Source organism: Onychostoma macrolepis, chromosome 13 (genome assembly GCF_012432095.1).
Source record: "Onychostoma macrolepis isolate SWU-2019 chromosome 13, ASM1243209v1, whole genome shotgun sequence".
Classification (NCBI taxonomy): Eukaryota; Metazoa; Chordata; class Actinopteri; order Cypriniformes; family Cyprinidae; genus Onychostoma; species Onychostoma macrolepis.
The window spans coordinates 20,017,148-20,041,456 of NC_081167.1; the positions used below are offsets into that span (position 1 = coordinate 20,017,148).

A 24,309-nucleotide genomic window follows, 5' to 3' on the forward strand; every position below is an offset into this window, starting at 1 on the left:
GCCAGAAAACGCGCACTCACACACACTTTGGCCTTTCACCCATAAATACCTCACCCACATCTCAACGAGTCGCACGGCCTGACATGGAGTAGCAGCAGTTCAATAAGTGAGTAAGAGTAACTGTGTGTGTGTGTGTGTGTGTGTGTGTGTGTGTGTGTGTGTAATGAGAGATTTGGGAATGAATTTCAAACTGTACATGGGAGTTGAATGGGACCTGCTGGTTTTGAGCATGTGTATTTGTGTTTAGTCAGGTATAGTTTATGAGCTTCAGAGAACAAGTAAGCTTATAGACTATATAAAGGAGAGACTGGGGCTAGTTGTCACATAGGGATGCAGTTATATCTCAGTAACTATGAGGTTTTGTGTGAAAAGTTTAACTTTAACTGTATTTTTTGGATAAGCATGGGGCAAGTTGTTTGCATTTTACATTACTGTCTTTAAATGCAATATTATTTTATTTTTATGGTGTGTGTACAAATAAATTATATATAATATTATGTTGCATAATTATTTCATATATAATATAATATTTTTAATTTGATATAATTCATATATAATTTTGTTTTACAAAAGCATTCTATCTCAGTTAAATGCTGTTCTTTTGAACTTTCTGTTCATCAAATTATCCTGAAAAAGTACATACATATATGTGTGTGTGTGTGTGTGTGTACTTTTTTCAGGATAATTTGAGAACAGAGAGTTCAAAAGAACAGCATATACTGTGTGTATATATATATATATATATATTATATATATATATATATATATAGTTAAATAATACAATTACATATAGTTAAATAATTATATTTTAAATAATTTATATTATATTATATTATATTAAATTTATTATATTATATTATATTATATTATATTATATTATATTATATTATATTATATTATATTATATTATATTATATTATATTATATTATATTATATTATATTATACATGTTGTACCTAATCCAGACTTTCTCACTTGTAACCATCAAAAATACAGCTAGTTTTACTATGGTTTATGGTATGCTGCCTTGTGACCAGACACAAAAACACCACTATACACACACATGTCCTGAAATGCACATTTGCTGTGCTCTGAACACATACTCACACACTGGATTGCTCAGAGTGCATGAACTGCCAGATTTCAATAAAACCACTGTGACCAGAACAGTTCTGTTCGTCAAAATGGCCTGAGTTTAAACTCTCCCACACTGTGCTCCAGGTGAAAAGGGCAGTTCTTTAATGAAGACTCAGGAGGGGGCTAACCATGAAGACCATTAAAGGTGATTTGGTGCTGAATACATGTTTTAATACCGTTTCATACTACACAAAACTCTAGAGAGAGAGAAAGATGCTGAGACACAAGGGCATGACAGCTGGAACAACAAAGTCACAGGACAACTTATGGCAGCACTACAAAGCCATCCATTAAGAAACTGAACATGTAAGTTTGAAAAATACAAGTAGGCCTGATGGTTAAATAATTAAAGCTACAGTAATGTTGAGCATTAGCGTCTCCTGCTGGCTAAGACTGGTGCTACACCAGAATCACCACCAAAGCTCAGCATCCCAGCATCACCACACCACCATAAGACCACTGACACCGCCAGAGAAGAGAGAGTTTGGAGTCTCCCCTTTGAATTTACACCAGCTGGAAAAGAGATAGAGAGAGGTCAAAGGTCACATCTGACACCAGTGAGCCTTTCATCTAGACTAAAGACTTTATAGTTCTAGAGCAACTCAATCAGAGCCCACACACACTCAACCCATTTTGTTTATACTGTATATAGAATATATTAATTCAAGCAAGTGTCCAAATTTAGACTATTAAATACACGTATATGTATAAACGTAATACTAATAATGATTATGCAATACATATTCTCTTTATATTATGTATGTATTTGTTTGTTTGTTTGCTGATTATCAATGATGTTGATCATTTATTATACAATGTATTGTACATAAATATTTATTTAATGTACAGTTTATTTTATATTTAATTATTTGCTTATTTATAAAAACTTCAAATGATATTTGCACATTAATACTTAACGAATTTAATCATTTTAACTGTAACGAAGCCACAGTAGCGCTGTTGAAAAAAGCCTGCCGAAAGGTGGCGGTGTTTCTATATGCTCGCAATAAAGCAGGTGTGTTTTCATTTTCAACCGAATTCCGTAAGCAGGTACTTCAGAGATGGTCCACCCGTGGCTTTGTTTAAAGACAAATATCTGGACAGTTTCCTCAGCGCCTTGTCGCTGAGTTTCTCCGACTGAAATAGAGCACTTAGAAGTTTTTACACAAAGGATTGTCAACGGGTCCAAAATTCAGCAAATATGGACGGACAGTGAAAACTTTGCAAAGGCGACATCTTAATAACTCGACTAACGGATAAAACGGAAGGTTTAAAGACATAGCAAGAGAAAAACATTTATTATTGTGACTGAATCCCTTGAGGGAGACGCGTAGTCAGGCGTGAACTCCTTCACTTCCCCATTCTGCCCACTCGCTTCAGTCCTTCCGCAAAGCAGGTGTTTGAAACAGCGCTTTGTTTCAGATGCACAGGCTTTTAACTGGTGTGCGCTTGTGCATTTACACTTGCCCATTTAAGTGATATAATGTCCAACAGTCACTACGTCAGTTAGGCGAATAGGCTTAGATTCGCTGGGCTCGAGTTTAAAGGACACCATGAAGTTTAACGGGTATCTGAAATTGCGCATCGGCGAAGCGGTGGATCTGAAGCCCACGACCACCTCTATGCGACACGCCGTGGTGTTCAGCAAGGTGAACCAGACCCTGGACCCGTATATCATAGTGAAAGTGGACGAGTATAAGATCGGACAGACGCACACCAAGCAGAAAACCAACATGCCCACTTATAACGAGGAGTTCTCCGTTAACGTCAACAACGGCAAGCAAGTAGAGCTGGCCGTTTTTCATGACGCACCGATTGGGTACGATGACTTTGTGGCCAACTGCACCATCCAGTTTGATGATCTGATGAAGAGCACGAACCGAGAGGAGTCATTTGAAGGATGGGTGAGGAATGTTTATCATACAGCTGCTTTTGCCTCACCCGATCACACACTGCGTCTTTCTCTAAGCATTGTGAGAAATTGCTTTGCTTTAAGTTGGGGTGGAGATTTGATTTGTTTTGACACATGACACTTTGAATCAAATAGTCCAGGTGGAAAAGTTCTGAAATAACAAGGCATGTTTGCTCTGATGGGGCAGACAGTTAGCATCTCTGGATAGAGTTGTTGCCCTATATACAGAACAGAGGTGAGGCTCTGAGTAATTGTTTCAAATGATAATGTTATTATGCATCTGGTGGCATTGGAGTGATTTGTGTTTGCAGAAAAGTCATGTTGATAGCAAGACCAGAATGCAAAACAGCATTTAGTACTTAAGTGCATGCTAAAAACGAATCACATAATGAAAGACAGCGATACTATATACTATAAACTCTCAGCATACTAGAATACAAAAAAGAAGAGTTTGGGGAGTTCTGTATTGTTATTTCAATGTCTGTAACTCAGTGTTGTTTGTTTTGTGCTGCATGTCTGAAACTTTGATACAATATTATCATATTTGCCTACTGTAAATTAAAGAAATCTGCTACGTTTAATATAAAAATTAAAGTAAATAAACTAATATCAGGTAGAATGCCATTGTTACAATCGACCCCACTACTTGTAACGCTAATTGAAAACATGTTAAACTGTATGCATGACTTTATTATGGTTATGGAATGTATTCATTTAAAGTAATTATGTCATCCCTCATCTTCGTACTGCACACCTATCAACCTACTTTTAATTTTAAACATTGAAAACTTTCATTCATGTATTTGGCAGACCAAAGTGTTTACTTTAAAGTATACATTGTATCAATTCAACCGTTCCTTAGGAATCAAAGCATGATAGTGGTGTTGCTAGCGCCATGCTGTTTGAGCCACATAAATGCTATGAAATGGTAAACATTTAAGAATTTTAATTCAAAACAGCAATTGAAAACAATAAGTATATGTAAAACATAGGCTAATGCACACACCGGTTTGGTTTGAAAGTTTATTAGCTTGTTTTATCACAGTTGTGGCAAATGTGGCCTGTTTGATTTTGTGCAATCTTTGTGTCTTCAGTAGAAAAGGACAATAGGAAGTGTTACAACACCCTCCACCTGCAGCTATGATATTTCTTTCTTTCTTTCTTTTTTTTGTAATGTTTCTTTAAATGTATTTTATTAAAAACTAGTATTACAAGCCATGAAAAGCCTGTGTTATCTATTAAATTTAGTGAAAATCTGCCCATTTAGGTTGATGGTGTTCATATACAATAGTGATTTCAGCTAAACCTCACACTGTTGGTTTTGTTGTATTGTGTTGTGTTCCTTTTGTCATCCTTTGTTGTATTGCATTGTGTTCTTTTGTTTGTTTTGTTCTGTTGTATTTTTCTTTGTTTAGTCTCTTTTATTTAGTGCTGTTGTGTTTTTTCCTTGTGTGTGAACAGCAGACTTGTAGAGGTTATGAGTGTTATCATCTTCCACCATCATCTGTGTGGGTTCACACTTGCACCCATATGTCCAACAGTGCAGCACTGCTGCTCACTTATCTATCAGGCCTTTGACTGCAGCTCTAGACACAGATCCTGATGCATGATCAAAGGTTAATGAAAGCAAGTCGGGGCTTAATGCACAGTCAGTCAACACAATTTGGACTCAGAGTTTGAGCTCTCAGACTCTCTGTGGGATGCTTGCAGCTAAGACCAGCTGAAACATCTAGCTCTGTGGTTTTAGCATCTTCTGTGGTTTAAGCACCACAATTTCCATGTCTACACACAGCCTTCAGAGCTAGTTCATATCGGTGTGTTAACTCAACGCTGCTGCAGGGTCACTAGGACACAGTTGTAAAACCCTTGTTGTCAGCATTTCAGTGACCAGGCTGAACATGCACAGGCAAATCGTCTTGCTTGCCCCTAGCAGAAGCTGTGAAAGTCTTCTTGTAACCTTATTATTCAGCCTAAGTACTATTAGTTCTCCTTTCCCGGAATGCTTATGCACAAGGACATTATTTTTAGAGTGATCATCTTGTTTTTACTGTACGTGTCCTGAACATTTGTTCATTTAGTGAACAGTATGGAGATACACTTTGTTATTAGCCTCAAGGTTATTTTAGCTTCAACTTACACTGTATGTATAAGGGAAAGTGTATACTTTAAATGACTATTTTTTTAAGTGCTTGTCTAGAAATATTTTTACATAATCTTAGTTCTTTGAGTTCAAAAACTGCAATGCATAAAGTAGAATTCTTCATAGAAAAAAATTGAAAAAAGTAAATAGTTTTAGATGAATCACATTGCTTAAAATGTCATGTAAACTATGCATGTATGCATCTAAAATACAAATTTTAATAAAGTATCAGATATGTTTGTTGCAAAAAAACATTTAAAATAAGTCAGTAAATGTTAAAATAAGGATTACTGTTTAAAGTAAATGCTGTTTTTTGAACTTTGAAAGAATCCTGAAAAAAGTATCAGGGTTTCTATTAAAACATTAAGCAGCACAACTGATTTCAACACTGATAATAATGTAATAGTAATGTAATAAAATAATAGTAATGTTTCTTGAGCATCAGATCACGTGAAACTGAAGACTAGTGACTGCTGGAAATTCAGCTTTGCCATCACAGAAATAAATAACATGTTGAAATAAATTAAAGCATTGTATTTTACAATATTACTGTTTTTATTGTATTCCTGATTAAATAAATGCAGCATTTGTGAATGTAAGGGTGTATTGACACCTGTCTTGTTTGGTTCGATTGAATCGAACTCAAGTTCGTTTCCCCCCTTGGTGCGGATCTTTTGGGCAGTTGTTAATACAGCAACCGCACTCGGGTGCGGACGCCAGCTGAAGAGGTGGTCTCGGTCCGGTTCCAAACGAACTCTGGTACGGTTGAATGGATGAACCGATGAATGGATGACCTTAGCACTTAGTTTTGTTTACAATTTCTGGTTCACTTGTAGGGTTGTTCCGATTCCGATACTAGTATCGGAAATTCCACCGATACCACAAAAAAATCTGGCATCGGTATCGGCGAGTACTTGAATCCATGTACCGATCCGATACCATTCTTAAACAAGATCTATAGTTATGCCCGCTAGCTTTGCTTAACGCTGCAAATCGGAAATCAATTCTTCTTCGCTGCTCAGAATGCAAACACAGGAAGTTGTGCTGTGTTGCCACAAGCAACCACTATTTAGAGCAGCAAAGAATAAATACAAACGTGGTAGCACATTGCCAGTAAATCACTCGCATATGCGACTAAATCTTCACCCTGGGCGACTAAATAGTGTATAATATTAGCCACTGGCTAATAAATGCTCAGATTATACTCGCCAGTGTGTGAGTTGGAGGCTATGTATAAGTTTAGCACATATATATTGTCACTCGCTGAACACTCTGACCAAGCGCTTCAGAGTTTCACTCTCCGTCAAGCGATCTGGGCTATTTTTCAGATCATCTGAATGAATGCGCAGCGCACCTGTATTTGACGTACCGTAAGCTCTAGTGTGAGCTTTGCTTTTCGCCGTCGCTTTGCTTTTTTCCTCACATGCAGAGAGAGAGAGAGAGTCTTATGTAGCGTCAATTCTGCTTGGTATGTAAACGATATTCTTTGTTGTATTTTCCTGTCAGAATAACGGAGTTCCTTTGGAATTCTTCATCTTTTAAGAACTGCCGGGTTCTCCGGTAGTAGGCGGAGCTAATGCGCAAGCGACAATCTCATTGGCTGGAGCTCACCTATAATCGTCCCTGTTTCGATTTCAGCAAATCAGTTCAAGCGAACGCAGGCAACGTGATTAATATTCATGAATCCAGCAGCTCGTTAATCCTTAGTGCGTTTTATATTGTTCTTAGTAGAATTCATAGTATGATTATTATCTTATCAGTATTATTGATAGTTTCCCCCCCATTTTTCAGAGAAACACTGAATGACCAAAAAAGCACCACCACCAGTTCAGTTAAAATGACTGTATTCATGGTTACCAAGTTTTAATTCTAATTGCTAAAGTTATATCATTAAATAATACTCGATTATCATAATACATTTATAATGCTTCACTGACTGATGTTAAGAGTGTACTTTTAGATATTTAAATAGATTTTAAAAATGGAATGCCATTTTCCAAACATTATATATTATATTTTTTTGTTTACTATCTATCTATCTATCTATCTATCTATCTATCTATCTATCTATCTATCTATCTATCTATCTATCTATCTATCTATCTATCTATCTATCTATCTATCTATCTATCTATCTATCTATGGTGAAGCACACCATAAAATAATTGTATCTATACAGATCTAGTAGTACATACAACTGTATAACCAGATACACACCCAGGTATCGGATCAGTACTCAGTATCGGCCGATACCCTGAGCCTAGGTATCGGAATCGGTATCGGGAAGGGAAAAAGGGTATCGGAACATCTCTATTCACTTGCAAAAAGGACAGTATGAAAGCGAAACACATCAAACAAAAAAAATCAACATTGTATTTGGTCCGGACCAAAGCAAGTGAACTAGCAGACTTTCCTGGTGTGAATACACCAAAGAGTCTCAAAAAACATTTTTAAAACCTTACCAGCCTTAAACTTTTAAACGTTATTGCACATCTGATCAACATCTATTGGGAACTCAGAGATACACAACCCATTTTTATTGATTCTGCAGCTGCAGCTCACATAACCGCTAATTAATGATACTCAGCTTTCATTCTCTCTGGGATGAGGGCGTTTTGTGCCAAGTTTCAGTCTCCTGTGAGTGTGTGTATTTGTTTCTGTGTAGAGCCTCAGGCTTTTGGGACAGATGGTATGTGAAACCTGCAGTTCAAAACAGCACACACAAGTAAGAGTGTTTTTGCGTGTGTATGAGCTTCCCTATATGGGAACTGCCTCTAGGAATCCAGCAGTTTCTGTTATGATATTTTATCAGTGAGTGAAACTAGCATCAAAAGTAGAGAAAATGGAAGTTGTGTGTATTGGAGATAGTGTATTGACACACACTCTGTCATAGTCTGTGGATTTTTCTGCTTTCAGTTTTGACCAAATGAAAGTAAGTATGACTGGTGGAAAAAATATTCAGCTGAACTCTATTGAAAGTTGCTAAAGCAAAATAGTTTAAAAACTATCTAAATTAATTTAGTCTATATATGACAAAGAAAAGGGCATGCTGTATGCTAATTATGTCTAATCATTCCTGTATGCATCACAGTGTTCTGTAAAGATGTTGTAAGTGCTGTTTTGCTAATTATCATCAGACTTATATTTAGATATATATACACACGAATCCAAAGATATCTGCCAACTCATACACACAAAATGAGTGACAGGTAGAGAGCTTTTCAGATTGGCTGATCTGGTTGACCACTGTTTGCATGCAATATTTCTTCCCTATGGTTTACGCCTTTTACCCATGATTCTGTCATAACACATACAGAAGCACATAGGGTTTAGTTCTGTATGAAATGCAGGTCGACACACGCCCACAAAGTTGGTTTCCTACAGAGTTTACCACAGGCTCATAAACGCCCCCCTTTTACCCCTCGCTGTCTCTTTCCATTTCTGAGTTTGTCTTTCCGATATCTCTCTTCTCTTTTTGCTTTACAGTAATCTGTAGTCCAGCTCTAATATTTCACTTCTGCCTGACCTCATTTACATTTTCCGTGGTGTAAAAGTGTGACTGCTGTGGATGGTACCAGTGGGTTGCATGATTGCTTGTAATTGGCACAGATATCGTATTTAACATGTGCATGTTTGCCTGAATATATAACTTAAAAAAAACAAAAAACAGACTTGTCATACAAAAATGTCATACACAACTTTAAATGCACAAAATGCCAGGGAACTTTAAAAATGCTTCCTGAAAGGCCTGGGGAAATTACGGAAAATTGTGAAATCTTGCAAGGTCACATAAAAGTCATAATTTCTATTGTGAATATCATTTTTCTAATTATGTTCAATTGTTAAGTATTTCTTTCTGAAGAAACTACTCTTACTGTCATAAATAACTAAAAATAGGAATGCATTTGTCAGAAAGTATGGAAAGTATGAATTTATTTAACATTTTTATCTCTAAGTAATTCCCATATTTTTTGTTTGTGTTGTTTGATAGTTTTGATCAATGTACTAATCTTCAAATTTAGAGAAAATTATAAAAATAATGAAAACGAGTAGTTGTGTCAACTTTTAATTAAGCTAAATGAATAACTTCAGTATTCAATGTCTAAAATAATATCTATTGATTTTTTTTTTCGTGTGTGTGTGTTGCAGGTTGACCTTGAACCTGAGGGAAAGGTCTACATCATGGTTAATCTCACAGGCTCATTTATAGACGGTGAGTCCCTCCTCTCATTTTTTTCCCTCCATAGCTCTTTACTTTCTTGGTCTCTTTCTTTTATTTTTATTTTTTATTTATTAATTTTGTAGTTGTTCTATTTCTTTTAAATATTTTCATGCAGAAGTACAAATTTAATCATACATTTTAAAGCATCAATTTTGAAGTCAGTATGACTTTATTTTTGGACTGGAACACAAAGGTGTATCGAGAACACGTTTCATAGCCCATGACAGTAAAAGATGGAAATATAAAACTCTTCTTGATGAATTGCACTGTCTAGGTTATGATGGTGGAAACACACATGCACACACACTAATTTCCTCCACTAGCTGTTGAGATATCACTTAACTAAATGTTAACATGCTACCAGACTTGTCAACACATAGTAAGACACACAAAGCCATCTTCAGTCACAATTTTTTTTAGACTGAGCTTGTGTCAGAGCATCTTATGTGTGAAGTGTATGCGATGTGCGATTCGCACACACCCCGCTGTGCAGGGGCTGTGAAGTTGGCTTCCTTTAAAGGCCTGTGGTTAGGCCTTCAGAGAATAGACTAGACTTAATAATACCAGTGTACTGGGGGCTCATAATCTGTCTCTCTTCCCCCTCACATAGTCAGCAGAATGTTCCATGGCATTACAGGAAATACCTATGTATTGTAAGAAGATAATTCATCATGAGATAATAAAACCTTTTGTGTTTCTCTGTGTTTAGATGATGCTGGAGGAAACACGCGTCCCTATAAAGAATTTAACCGAAAGCGGCAGCAGGCACTTCGAAGAAAAATCCACCAAGTAAACGGGCACAAGTTCATGTCGACCTTCCTAAAGCAACCAACGTTCTGCTTCCACTGCAAAGAATTTATATGGTAGTGCACTTTTGACACATAAATGCAAACCTTTTTTAAAAAACTTTTTTGGTATCACTTTACTTAATGTGAGACTTATGTATAATGCATTATAAAGGGTTATTAAAGGCTATAATGCATTATAATTAAGTCATAATGTGTGTTGTAATGCATTATAATAATTATGCAATAATGCAACCATAACTGAATTTAAAATGCATAGTGTATCAATGAATTGATATAATGTATTAACTGTAGTTACAATTATTCATGAGATTGTACAATGCATTATAAGGTGCATTACAAGGCATAATTAATGCATTTTTAATAACATTTTTGTGAGAGTTTTAAAACATGCAACTGCAGTTTGCACTGTATGAATAATTACTTTTCTATACAAATAAAGTTTATTATTCTAATGAAAAATTGAGAACAAAATAAATTGCAATGTACGTGTTTTACTGGGAATTTTGTATACAAATGCTTGAAGTGAGTGGCTGAACAAACTTTATTATATTTTAATTGTTCATTTTTTTTTGGTGTGTTTTCTTTGTTCTAGGGGTGTTTTTGGAAAACAGGGCTACCAATGTCAAGGTGAGTTGACAATCTGTCTCTGTATTAATCGACATTAGTGTTTAAATTGATTGTATTATAGGTTCTAATCAGCTGTGTGTGTTTCTGTGTGTGCATGTTAGTGTGCACCTGTGTGGTACACAAGCGATGCCATCAGTTCGTGGTTACAGTCTGTCCACGCATGAAGAAACCTGCCAAGGAACAGGTAATGCATGCAACCCTAACACTAAAACACTTTTGTAGTCCATTTTTTTTGTGTGTGTGTGTGTGTTGGGGGATTTTCACAGTATGGTTTGATTGGGTTTTTCTTTTCATCTGTGGACAATTTTAGAAATGTAGGCCATAGAATTACTGAAAAACACACAGACCAATTGTGTCAAATTGGTGAAGTGACTTCTGGCTGTGTCCTAAAAAACACAGATGCCAATTCTCCACCTGCTGGTCAGAAATACAATTGCTGAAATATTCTGCTGAGTTTTTTATTTTATGCTCTGTTCCTTCTTTTTACAGACTACAAATCAGGGTTTCAGTATAAATGTTCCCCATAAGTTCAACATTCACAATTATAAGGTTCCTACCTTCTGTGACCACTGTGGCTCTTTGCTGTGGGGCATTGTACGGCAAGGATTGCACTGCAAAAGTACTTTTCTCTCTTTCTGTCACCCATCTTGGTCACCATAAATACTTCCATCAGTTTTATTTATGTTGTCTTGTGAGCCTTATCTGGTGTGTTGTGTTTTTACATCTGTAGTTTGTAAAATGAACGTCCATATCCGCTGTAAGGGAAATGTTGCCCCAAACTGTGGAGTCAACAATGTAGAACTGGCCAATAAACTGGCAGAAATGGGCCTTCAGCCAGGAGGACTGACCAAACGCAACTCAATGGTAAATACACACATGTGCACTCAATTTTTTTAAAAGTAAAATGTGTGTGTTTAATGTGCTTTGTTGACATTACACATAACTCACATTTTTTTTGGTTGCATGCACTGAAAATAAACAAAACAAAACTTTATTGAAGTAAACTGAGAAATTATGGGAAGTACCGGTAATACAAGACCATGACCAGAATAATTAATACTGAAAGATAAAATTAACTGAACGAGTAATAAACTAATAAAGTCTATTGGGAAAAAATAATTTTTCTCTCTTCTCAGGGTCTCTCTGGTATGGAGGCTCAGTCCCGTGCATTGAGTGTGAGAGGAGACCGAGGGCAGTCTAAAAAAGAGCCAAGTCGAAAGCTGGGAATCTCAAACTTCAAACTCCTGCAAGTGTTGGGAAAAGGCAGCTTCGGCAAGGTCTGTGTTTAAGACTATTCCTCTGTACATCAGGTCCAGTATAACTGTGTAGCACAACAATTGCAGACTATTTGTTACACAAAATATTCACACAATTCCAATGTGAAACAGTTTATATACTGTATTACAAATGATTCCAATGTGAATTTAATTCTTATCTGAAAGAAATTGCATGGTACAGTCACTGACCTGTTTAAAAACTATAAAATTATATAATATGGCAATTATTATATATCACAATATTAATATTATATCTAATAATATTATATAACTGTCTGATAAGTTTTATTTGGTGTACGTAAAAAATTATATGCTCCGAAAAAAAACAAAACATTGGATTATTGCTGTGCAACTGACTTCTAAATAGTGTGATATACCTCAAATACGCTGTGTTGTTTCATATTAAAATATTATGCTGAAAATTTTGTGCCAGAAATTCAGAGTGAATACAAATAAAATAAAAATGAAACTTCACAAGTCATGCTGTTGGTGTTGTGTGTAAATAGGTGATGCTGGTCCGGTTGAACGGCTCAGATCAGGTGTTTGCAGTGAAGGTGCTGAAGAAAGACATCATACTGCAGGATGATGATGTTGAGTGCACTATGACAGAAAAACGAGTGTTATCTCTCGCTTCCACCCATCCTTACCTCACTCAGCTGTACTGTTGCTTCCAGACACCGGTGAGGAACACACACAACATCACAGATTAACCTAGCTATTCATTGTTTTTAAAAGAAACTGATTATAAATAATTCAATAAACCACGTAAGTGTGTGTCTGTGTGTGTGTGTATATATATATATATATATATATATATATAATATACAGTATGTATATGTATACATACAGTGAGGAGAAAAAATGATTTGATCCCCTGCTGATTTTGTACATTTGCCCACTGACAAAGTAATGATCAGTCTGTAATTTTAATGGTAGGTTTATTTGAACAGTGAGAGACAGAATAACAACAAAAAAATCCAGAAAAATGCATTTCAAAAAAGTTATAAATTGATTTGCATTTTAATGAGTCAAATAAGTATTTGACCCCTTCGCAAAACATGACTTAGTACTTGGTGGCAAAACCCTTGTTGGCAATCACAGAGGTCAGACGTTTCTTGTAGTTGGCCACCAGGTTTGCACACATCTCAGGAGGGATTTTGTCCCAGTCCTCTTTGCAGATCCTCTCCAAGTCAGGGATGGTGTTCTTGGGGTCATAGGCTCCTCCTCCAAACACGGCGAGTTGAGTTGATGCCAAAGAGCTGGATTTTAGTCTCATCTGACCACATGTGCTTTCTTGAGCAGGGGGACCTTGCTGCAGGATTTCAGTCCTTCACGGTGTAGTGTGTTACCAGTTGTTTTCTTGGTGACTATGGTCCCAGCTGCCTTGAGATCATTGACAAGATCTTCCCGTGTAGTTCTGGGCTGATTCTTCACCGTTCTCATGATCATTGAAACTCCACGAGGTGAGATCTTGCATGGAGCCCCAGACCGAGGGAGATTGACAGTTATTTTGTGTTTCTTCCATTTGCTAATAATCACATCAACTGTTGTCACCTTCTCACCAAGCTGCTTGGCGATGGTCTTGTAGCCCATTCCAGCCTTGTGCAGGTCTACAATCTTGTCCCTGACATCCTTGGACAGCTCTTTGGTCTTAGCCATGGTGGAGAGTTTGGAATCTGATTGATTGATTGCTTCTGTGGACAGGTGTCTTTTATACAGGTAACAAGGTGAGATTAGGAGCACTCCCTTTAAGAGGAGTTCTCAAACCTGTCCTGGAGTACCCACAGCCCTGCACATTTTGTATGTCTCCCTCATCTATCACACCTGATTCAACTCATCAGCTCATTAGTGGAGACTGCAAGACCTGAAGTGGGTGTGTCAGATATAGGGAGACATACAAAATGTGCAGGGCTGGGGGTACTTCATGGAGAGGATTGAGAACCACTGCTTTAAGAGACTGCTCCTAATCTCAGCTCTTACTTGTATAAAAGACACTTGGGAGCCAGAAATCTTGCAGATCAATAGGGGATCAAATACTTATTTCACTCATTAAAATTCAAATCAATTTATAATATTTTTGAAATGTGTTTTTCTAGATTTTTTTTGTTGTTGTTGTTGTTATTCTGTCTCTCACTGTTCAAATAAACCTACCATTAAAATTATAGACTGATCATTTCCTTGTCAGTGGGCAAACATACAAAATCAGCAGGGGATCAAATAATTTTTTACCTCACTGCATCCATTCTGTTCTTTAAATGTGGCCCTGGACCACAAAACCAGTCTTAAGTCGCTGGGATATATTTGTAGCAATAGCCAAAAATACATTGTATGGGTTAAAATGATCCATTTTTCTTTTATGCCAAAAACCATTAGGATATTAAGTAAAGATCATGTTCCATGAAGATATTTTGTAAATTTCTTACCATAAATATATCAAAACTTCATTTTTGATTAGTAATATGTATTGCTAAGAACTTAATTTGGACAACTTTAAAGGCAATTTTCTCAATATTTAGATTTTTTTGCACCCCCAGATTCCAGATTTTCAAATAGTTGTATACCGGCCAAATATTGTCCGATCCTAACAACCCATACATCAATGGAAATCTTATTTATTCAACTTTCAGATGATGTATAAATCTCAGTTTTGAAAAATTGACACTTAAGACTGGTTTTGTGGTTCAGGGTCACAAATGAGAGCATGTTCCTTTGACATCAGTAGGGGGCAGTAGAGAATTAAACATGTTATGCCTCATCAATATGTTTTCTCTGTTACGTTCTACTTTGCATTTTCTGTGTATGTGTACTTCCCCCTTTGTATGTTATGAGAGATCAGAGGTCCGCTATAATCTGCTTGTGTGTTTTGCTTGAAGCCTCTAGAATAGAAAAGTCAACACTGAATCCCCTTATGTAGCTTTTACAATCTTACAGAGCCCCTTGAAACACACACACAGTAGCATTTGTAAGACTACAGTGTATAATTGAATTATTTTACCTTGAGTGTACGCAAGGTTTTAAAAACATGCGCGCGCACACACTGATTTAAAAAAAAATGTGAAGACTTAGATTTCATGTTCAGTCCAGCAGAACAGATCTGGCATTATGACCTCTCTGGATTTATTACTTTGGAGTAAACATGAACATGGATGTGCAGGAGGAACATCCTCAAGGTCTTGCTGACGTATGTAGTGTGTTTGTAATGAGGAAAAGAAATTTATGAACCGGTTTGCCTCTGCTCCTTCATAGCCCTGACGCACACAATCAATCTCTTAACCCTCCACACGTGAGCGACATACAAAGCACACTCGTGACCCTCTGGGGCCTGGTTACGTTAGATAGCACCGCAACGTGGTGGCAGAAATCAATGGTCCTGCGGTGTGTGGGACTGTTGCACAGTGAATGTGCATGTCTGTGTTTGTTAATGTGATGGATTTGGTCATTAGTGGATGTGCCATGGCGCTTTGATGGTCCAAATCTTAGCTTATTCTGGTGAACAGCCACTCGCATAGACAGGAAGAAACTGTCTGACTGATGAAAAGCAGCCAACCACAGTTAGTTTAGTTTACGTGACATTTAGTGGAGGAAAAAATTTGAAATGGAACATACCAACAGATTAGTATGGAAAAACTCTGCAATCTCTGTGAATGTTTGTAAAGAAATGCATAAGAAATTAGTGGCACTAACCTTTAATTTTGCTCTTGAACATGGATTCATTCATTTTTCATCTGAAAATAAATGACAATTATCCATTATGACTGGAAATTCTGCTAAATTGTCAAAATTGTGTTATAGTATAGAGGCCTAATTACCGTAATATTAGTTAATGCAATATTTGGTTTAGCATTTTACATTAATTGCATAAAGAAAAGAAATAATTCAAAATAACTGGTTAGTGTTATGCATAATTTACATAAAGAACATTATTAAAATGATGTTAGATGTATTCTGCAAAAATCATATAACAATCGGTGTAAGTTTACCATGGTAGGCTTCTCGTCTTATAATACTATACCTGCTACAGTCATCTCTGGTAAAGTTTTTCAGTAAATGCACACTGTTCTTATTGTAGGCATCTAACCCCCATCTTACTCTACTGAATATTTCACAAACTTAAAATCATTGCATTTCACAAGCGCTTTCCTGTTTTGTGTGCATCATGCATCATACGGTCAGTAACCTAACTGTGGGTGGTCCCTGGGTGTGCGGTCTGAGTTTGATGCATTGGCTGTGCTGAATTCAAACAGGTACTTAGTGTTGTCAATTCAGGCTTATGATGCACTTCATTTTAGATCACCTTCCAACCCTCGCAATCCCATAATCCTGTGTTTCCTGCAGTCTTCTTCTCTGACTAAACAGTATTTATGTTTCTGCTTTGTCTGTCTCTCCCATAAATCTTCTAATGGCTGTGACGTGCTTGGTTAAAAGACTCCCTGTAAGGAGCTGAATTTCCTGATGTTGAAGGTGGTAATCTGGTGTTTGTTGTTGTCTTTTAACTGAATCTCTATCTTAATTTCTTAATCCTTTCACAGGAGCGTCTGTTTTTTGTAATGGAGTTTGTGAATGGGGGAGATCTGATGTTTCACATTCAGAAATCCAGAAAGTTTGAGGAGAGCAGAGCCAGATTCTACACAGCGGAGATCACATCTGCTCTCATATTCCTCCACAGCAAGGGAATAATATACAGGTTAGACAGACAAATGCACTCAAGAAAATAAAAGGATATTTAATTCAAAATTAAATTTATGGTATCATTTACTCCCCCTTATGAGGTTCTAAACACGTTTGGCTTTTTTAATGGAACATGAAAGGTGCAGTTTAGCTGAATGTTCAAGCTGCCCTTTTCCAAATTGCTGTCCTTCATCTACATCAATATTCATTCTCTTTTTATGTTGTGTGGAAGAAGAAAAGTCAAATGAGTTTAGAACAGCGTGAGGGTGAGCAAATGATGATAGAAATGTAGTTTCTCGGTTGAACTATTCCTTTAAGTGTTTTTTCTTTGCTCTCTGAAGTGTTTTCCTTTCTCTTCTCTTTTTAATTGCCATGTCTCTGTCCTCTGAGCTTTATTAACACTATGAGGCTAATTCATACCTCAGCGTTTCCATTATTACAAACCTTTAGCACATAGACCTTCAAAGCTGCAGTGTAATACTGCTTTGACTTGAAAACAGCACTGGCACTGAAGCAGAGAGCACAATATGAGATGGCTTACATCAATTCTCTTAATGGACAAATGGCAAAATATCAACATTCATGCAGTTACCGTGGACAGAATATGAATGTATGACAAAGTATAAACATTATTTTGAATGTGTGTGTGTGTGTTAGAGGAAAGCAATCATTTTGACATGAAGTGCCATTTGTAATTTTTCTTTAGAAAGATTATAATGCAGGTTTTCATGCAGAAGTGTTTTACCAAGTAAATAAAAAAAATTATTAACATAAATCTCTCTCTCTCTCTCTCTCTCTCTCTGCCATAATGGACTGAATCTGGGCATATTATTATATGTGTATATGTATTATTTCAGGGATCTGAAGCTGGATAATGTTCTGCTGGATAAGGATGGTCATTGTAAACTGGCTGATTTCGGCATGTGTAAGGAGGGAATATTTGAAGGTGTTGTCACAGGAACCTTCTGTGGAACCCCAGACTACATTGCTCCAGAGGTGATTCAAACACTCCACCCATTCAGTGGTTGTCTAAAATCCACACAAAATTATGCATCACAAAATTCTAGAAGAATCAGAAGTGTTGTGCTGCATTCACATTGTGTCAGTTGACTTTAAGCATGAGGTGCCAACTTCCTGTCACATTCACTGCAATTATTAGTTTCAACACACATAACACACGTTAATGATGATAACAAAAACAAATTATTACAAATATTTAATATATTAATTTACAGTTGAAATAAAATGGGAATTAAGTAAAATTTAAATTTTAAATGAAAAACTTGTTGGTTGCCAAGGCAATATTTCTATATTCCATGTTTCCATTTTTTTTTTTAGATTGTGAAGTTTTACAAATTGTATTTAATTGTTTTTAAATATAAGTTATTTAATTAGTCAATTTAAAGCTAAACAGAATAAAAAACTAACAAAATTACATAAAATTATTAAAACTGTAAATATACGCTAATTGTAAATATTCATAAGTACTATAATAGCATATAAATAATGCTAAAATAACTCCTCATTCACACGTGTTCTTTCAAAATATATAACATAAAATAATATTCAGCAAACTGCTTCTATTGGTGTCTTAGTTTTTGGTGAAAAGATAATCTATGGACATGCGTAATGAGTGAGTGCGTGTGTGTGTGTGTGTGTGTGTGTTTGTGTGTGTGTGTGTGTGAGAGAAAGAAGGTAGGATGTCCTAAATGTAATTTTTATATTGTCCTATAGATCCTGCAGGAGATGCTGTACGGGCCATCAGTTGATTGGTGGGCTCTCGGTGTGCTGCTGTATGAGATGCTATCTGGCCACGCCCCCTTTGAGGCAGAGAATGAGGATGACCTTTTTGAGTCCATACTGGCTGAAGAGATCATCTACGCATCCTGGCTCAGCACAGATGCCGTGGAAATACTGAAAGGGGTGAGCTGCTTGGTGTTTGCTTAAGAGCTCCAGAGTCATACAGACATGAATTGACTTGAATTGAGCAGTGATTGCTTATCTGTCCTGATTGGTGGGAGGCATATGGTGTGAATTAAACTGTCAGTTCATGCAACAATGAACATCAGTAAACAGTAAATACCTCCCATTTGATCTCTTTCTGTTCCTCATGCTCTTCCCCTCTCTTACATAACTATATTTAGCCTCGATCCACAATCCACTGCTATCACATGACTGTAGCTAAAAATAAAAACCCTCCACATCAAATGTACACATGCACACAACCCCCTGCTCTTACTCTATAGTGTTTGCTCTCACTGTGAGGAATAGTGGAGGAGATACACCGCCAGTAATAATCCTGAAGTTGATTTTTTTTCCCCCTTAGAGCAATGTGCGGTTATTGAAGGACCAATAAATTCCCAGTTGAATCTGAAACAGAATGTCACGATATTTGCCTGAGATAAAAAAAATCCTTAAACCTGGGTCATCCAACATGACCTTGACCTACAACAGTCAAAGAATAGATCAATAGAGTGGCTCAAAAGCATTCTATTTTTGGAATAGCAGACCTCAGTCCTGTTGCACAGCTGTGGTGTAGACAGACCAGACATGAACAGTTGTAAGAAACAATGGACAATATACCATACTGTTTTTTTAATTTATCAGCATTGGCCAGTATTGTATATTTCATTATTTTTACTTACAGATTACATTTGCTGTTATATAACACTCTCCTCTAAGTTAATCGTTAAAAACACTAATTATGTGGCAACGACTTTTTCATGTATATTATAATGTTGTGATGCCTAGTTTCAATTCTAACATTTAAAAATGATTGATTTTAGTATTTTATTTATTTAGTTTAAAATTTTAATATTGGCTGTAACATGAACATATCTATTGGCTCATCTGACAGAATTTTAAAATTGGTGCATCCCTTATTTTTTTAGTTAAAACTGGATGATCTCTCTGAACAACGACGAGTTTGTCGGTGTTGTTCAGAGTCGATGAGGTATGGTAGCCAGCTGTGCTTTCTAATGGGTGTCAGATTTACCCAGAGAGAGAGTGTGTATTTGTGTGTACACGTACATGTTTGTTTTAGACGGCTATAGAAGGAAGGCAGGATTTGATTTGCCTTGATTTAATCTGATTTGGTTATATTTGATACCATACATTGATACTCTCAATACAACCTCCCACAAGCGATTGAGTGTTATGTCATACACATTCTCATAGGAATTGAGTCTGATTACTCAGATGTGACATACTGTAGGTTTAATCTCACCATGGAGATTTGATAGGATTCATAACATTCAATACATTTGGGCTCTAATCATATTTTTGGTTAGTGTATTCCTTTTTAGTAATGTAAACTGATATATATCTGGTATGTAGAATGTGAAGAATGTTTGATAGACATATGCATGACATCATGTTTTGGTTTTATTCTTCTCAGTTTCTGACAAAGAATCCATCCCGTCGTCTGGGTTGTGTGGCTGCAGAGGGTGGAGAGACCGCTGTAACCAGTCACCCATTTTTTACTGGCATTGACTGGAACAAACTTAACCAGCGAGAGCTTGAACCACCTTTCAAGCCCAGAATTGTAAGTTTTAGATGTAAATCTTGATCTAAATATTAATCTTATATCATCAAATTCAATAGAAATGTAAATGCAGGTTTATTTATATATATTTTGAAATCTAAAATCCAGAAAACTGCAGAAGATGTGAATAACTTTGATCCAGACTTCACCCAAGAGGATCCTACTCTTACGCCCATCGAAGAGTCCATCATCCCATCCATCAGTCAGGACGAGTTCCGTGACTTCTCCTTTACTTCCCCTGAACTGTTGAAAGTGGTTTCAGATTTGCAAAGCAGAGCCGAAGAAATGTGTGATGTCATGAAGGAACAGAACTCAGGAGAATTCTGTGACCTGATAGAACAAAATTAATTGTGACAATAGAAACTTTCAGGAGCAGTCTAAAGAAACATTTGAATACCATTGTATTGAAACCGGTTAAAGACTGCATTTCAGTGGCCTAGCTTTTTGGGCTTTGCCTAAGCTGTAAGATTCTTTTGGCCTACGCTTATGCTTTAGAACAATAGGGTAATTGTCTTTGTGTCAGACAAATCATGAGTGATTTGCAAAGATCTCCATGAGACACTCCATCCTGGAAGACAGCAGTTTACACAAATTTGATCAACAGTTGAACTGGTCTGTTCAGTATCTCATGGAGCTGATTTAACAGTGTTTATATCCATATGCTTAGGACACTTGATTTGATCCCTCTGCACTTGCTGTGTCTAACACAGCCAAACGTCATGCAGAAACATCACTAATTTTGTCAGAATTATTCCGCTGTTAAGGAACCAAGAAAATCAGACTCGTGAAAATTCATTTTAAATGGAAACTCTAGTTTTGTAAGATATTTTCATACATTTTGTACATTTGTGCCGTTTGTTGTTTTGTCTGTTTGTTATTACATTTCAGGTCAGAATTTCACCCGTAATTAAACTCTGGCATCTTTAGATGTGTTTTATTGTTTTGAAAGGTTGCCGTATTGAGTTCTCTCCATTCAGACCTTTTCTCTCTGTGACTTCATCAAAAGCCTTCTCCCCTCTGTTGTTCTGAAGGGTTAAAGGTTAACACAGTCAGGTGAAATGCTGACCAGTTTCAATTCCTTATATTGAGGTCAGTGACTCTTCCTCCTCATCCTCATCATTCTTTAATAATGTTTATTTGGATCTTCTCGGTCTGAGCAGAGTGAAATATCTGTTGGTGTATGCTTTCGTGCCTGTGCATATTTGCCAATGATTTCACATTATTATTTTTTGTATCTGTAGGAGTGTGCAAAAAAGTAAATTTCAATCAAACACAATTTATAGTATCTTTTGCTGGTTTGAGAGACCAGCTAAGACCAAGTTTTTGACATGTTTTTCCACATTCTTATGTCAGGTTGTTACATTTTGCCAAATTGGTGTCTAAAACTGGTATGTTTCTGTTAAAATCATAGTAAAATTTTCTCATTCTGTCAATACTAGATGCAACACAACAAGTCCCTGACAGTAAACTGATGTCCCATTCTATTTGATGTACTCCACACACTTGTGGTGAGACAGTGTCAAGCAGGACCAAGAAAGCATCTTAGGCAGGTTTTTTCATGAGGAAAATGGAGGATGATGCAACATCTTTTGTTTAATCAAATAAGAAACACTAAAGAGTCAATGGGGAGCCTCATTAACTTAAAAAAAAAAAACGATCAAGGTTGAGTGCTGATGGGTTTCTTGCTGGTTTGAGTCAAGCTTTGAAAAAAACATTAGCCTAATGAATATCTGTTTTTTAGATTGTTTGTCTGTGCCCTGTCTCCCTAAACATTATCCCCAGTTTCCCCTGGACTGGACTGTTCATTTTTTCCATATCATGCTTACATCCGACGAATGGAGGCAAACAAGATTAGCAACAGATCTTTGGTATTGAGTGAGAAAAACACTGTAGATGTCATGGGAGATCCCATTAAACAACTTGCCCTTACAAGTCTGGCCCAGCCCCAATTACACTAGTGGAGGCTTTCCTGGAGAATCAACGTCAGCAGCCCACTTTCCTGTGGGAGACTGAAGACCAACAAACACAGAGCGCAATATTATGCACTTAGAGCCATTTACAGTCTTTGGCAATGTGGGGGTAGGTGGAAATCCTTGTATGGTCAAAGACACTCTCTTGTGGCGCTTGGATGACTCATCTTACAACAGTCTATACACAGAGGAATTTCCTTATCCTTCAATGCCAGTTACCACAATTATTCTCGGTATCCTGCCTAATATCATTTCGTCATTCATCTTTTAATATCTTTTGCCATATACATCTCCTGTATTGTAGTCCTTCGTAAACACCTATTCATTGTGGATGGCGGTGATGGTTTTCTTCCCAGAAAAGGTACAGGTCTAAGATGGCTGATCTCTTCATATCGGCCCATTCATGCTGTGAGATTGTTTTATTCACTGCATGACTTGCTTCCCAGTTCAATATGCAATGCAATTTGTGTTATATGTCTGCACTTTTGAACGGTTCTTGCTTGACTGCTCACGCTGACAGCCCTATTTCATATATTACATATTTTCAAATGACAGATATGGTACATTTTAGGGTTTCTTTCAAAATACTTTTATTTCTATTAAGCAGCATCTATTGAGCACCGAATCAGCATATTAGAACAATTTGAAGGATCAAATGCCATGACAGAAATAACATATATATGAAAGAGTTTTCAAAAACATTAAAAATCTTAACAACCCCCAAACTTTAAGATTTTTAAGTCTCAGTAGCTTTATTCCTGCAGGTTATAAAGGTGCATGCAACATCTAGGTTTAGAATGCATGTCGATAGAGACCAAGAACAAGCTGAATGACGTACTGTATGGCCCAGATTTATTTGTCAATTTTTGTATTGGCGACAGACTGCTGTCCTCCCTGCTTTCGTCTAAACTGTTATAAAATTAGCTCTCTGTAATGCGTCTCTTAAAGGCCTTGGTGACAGATGAGTTTCCAGCCATGGCCAGGTCCAGTGGGCCATAATTACATTTTATTGATTTCTCTTCTGCCCGTACGGATACCCTTTATTGGATGCAGAAAATCCATTTCAGTCTTAGCACCACTTCAGCTCCGAAACCTCGTCTTGGACTGATTTTGTTTATTATATTGATTTCTGTCTTGATAAATGAAGGGTTGTAACGATTTGATCAGGATTCCCTGTGGGTAAAAAAAGACATCAAGACATCTTCAAATGTATCATATATATACACTCAAGTGTGTGCAAACAGTGCGCACCTTTAGGCCAGACCTTTTATGTGTGTTTTTATTGCGTAATGAGGCGTGACAGAGCAATAATACATGCATGGGTGTGTGTGTGAATTTTTATAGCTTGATGTTCATTGTACTACATCAACGAATTGCTGCGCAAAAGATCTTTGCATGTTTCTCTGATCCCTCTCTTCAAAGTCCCTTTGTGTCCATTCAGCCTCTGCTAAGGGATGGAGAGATCATCTCTAAACAGGAGGATGAAGGAGATTACTGCAGATTAGAGTTGGCACGTGTCCATCTGTTTCCCTCATTCATATACAGCAACATCACAGTTCTTTACCGCAATCCAGCAGCGGCAATGCTAATAAATTGAAAATGTAATTTCGCAGAGACCCTTTCATCCAAACACAATGTATAATAGACCTGGCAGGAACAGTCCCTGAGCTGCAAATGTTTCCCTCAAGGACACAGTGGAGATGGAGCATGGCCTTGAACTCATTTAGCCCTGTTGTTTGCTCTCCTCTCAATATTCACTGGATTCTAATAGGAAACTCACTCCAAACCTGAAGTTCAGTTTATAGGATCTGTAATTTTGATTTTCAAAACAATACAGTGAGAAAAGTCAACAGAATCTTATGGAAATTCAGAACTATTTTACATCTTGGTGAATTGGTGGTTAATTGGAATGACGGTTTAGTGTTTTTTTTCTACCTAAAAATCCATATGAAACACATTCTTTCAAACTGTCACCATAAAATGTGACCCTGGACCACAAAACC

The 24,309-nt window shown here is 36.8% G+C and overlaps 1 protein-coding gene across 3 annotated transcripts; it reads left to right on the forward strand.

Annotated features, from left to right (window-relative positions):
• Positions 1-87: 87 nt before the first annotated feature.
• prkcha (protein kinase C, eta, a) lies at positions 88-21,262 on the forward strand. Of its 3 annotated transcripts, none has more exons than XM_058796423.1 (14): positions 88-106; positions 9,339-9,402; positions 10,121-10,274; positions 10,813-10,847; positions 10,949-11,031; positions 11,337-11,466; positions 11,578-11,711; positions 11,984-12,124; positions 12,631-12,804; positions 16,654-16,808; positions 17,650-17,788; positions 18,527-18,715; positions 20,190-20,336; positions 20,445-21,262. In XM_058796423.1, the coding sequence occupies exons 2-14, from the start codon at positions 9,372-9,374 to the stop codon at positions 20,682-20,684; spliced, it is 1,752 nt and encodes a 583-aa protein (XP_058652406.1). In that variant the 5' UTR covers positions 88-106; positions 9,339-9,371; the 3' UTR covers positions 20,685-21,262. The 3 variants fall into 3 exon arrangements, with proteins under 3 accessions (XP_058652406.1, XP_058652405.1, XP_058652404.1); XM_058796422.1 differs by lacking the exon at positions 88-106 and adding an exon at positions 1,247-1,282; XM_058796421.1 differs by lacking the exon at positions 88-106 and adding an exon at positions 2,156-3,041.
• The last annotated feature ends 3,047 nt before the right edge of the window (positions 21,263-24,309 follow it).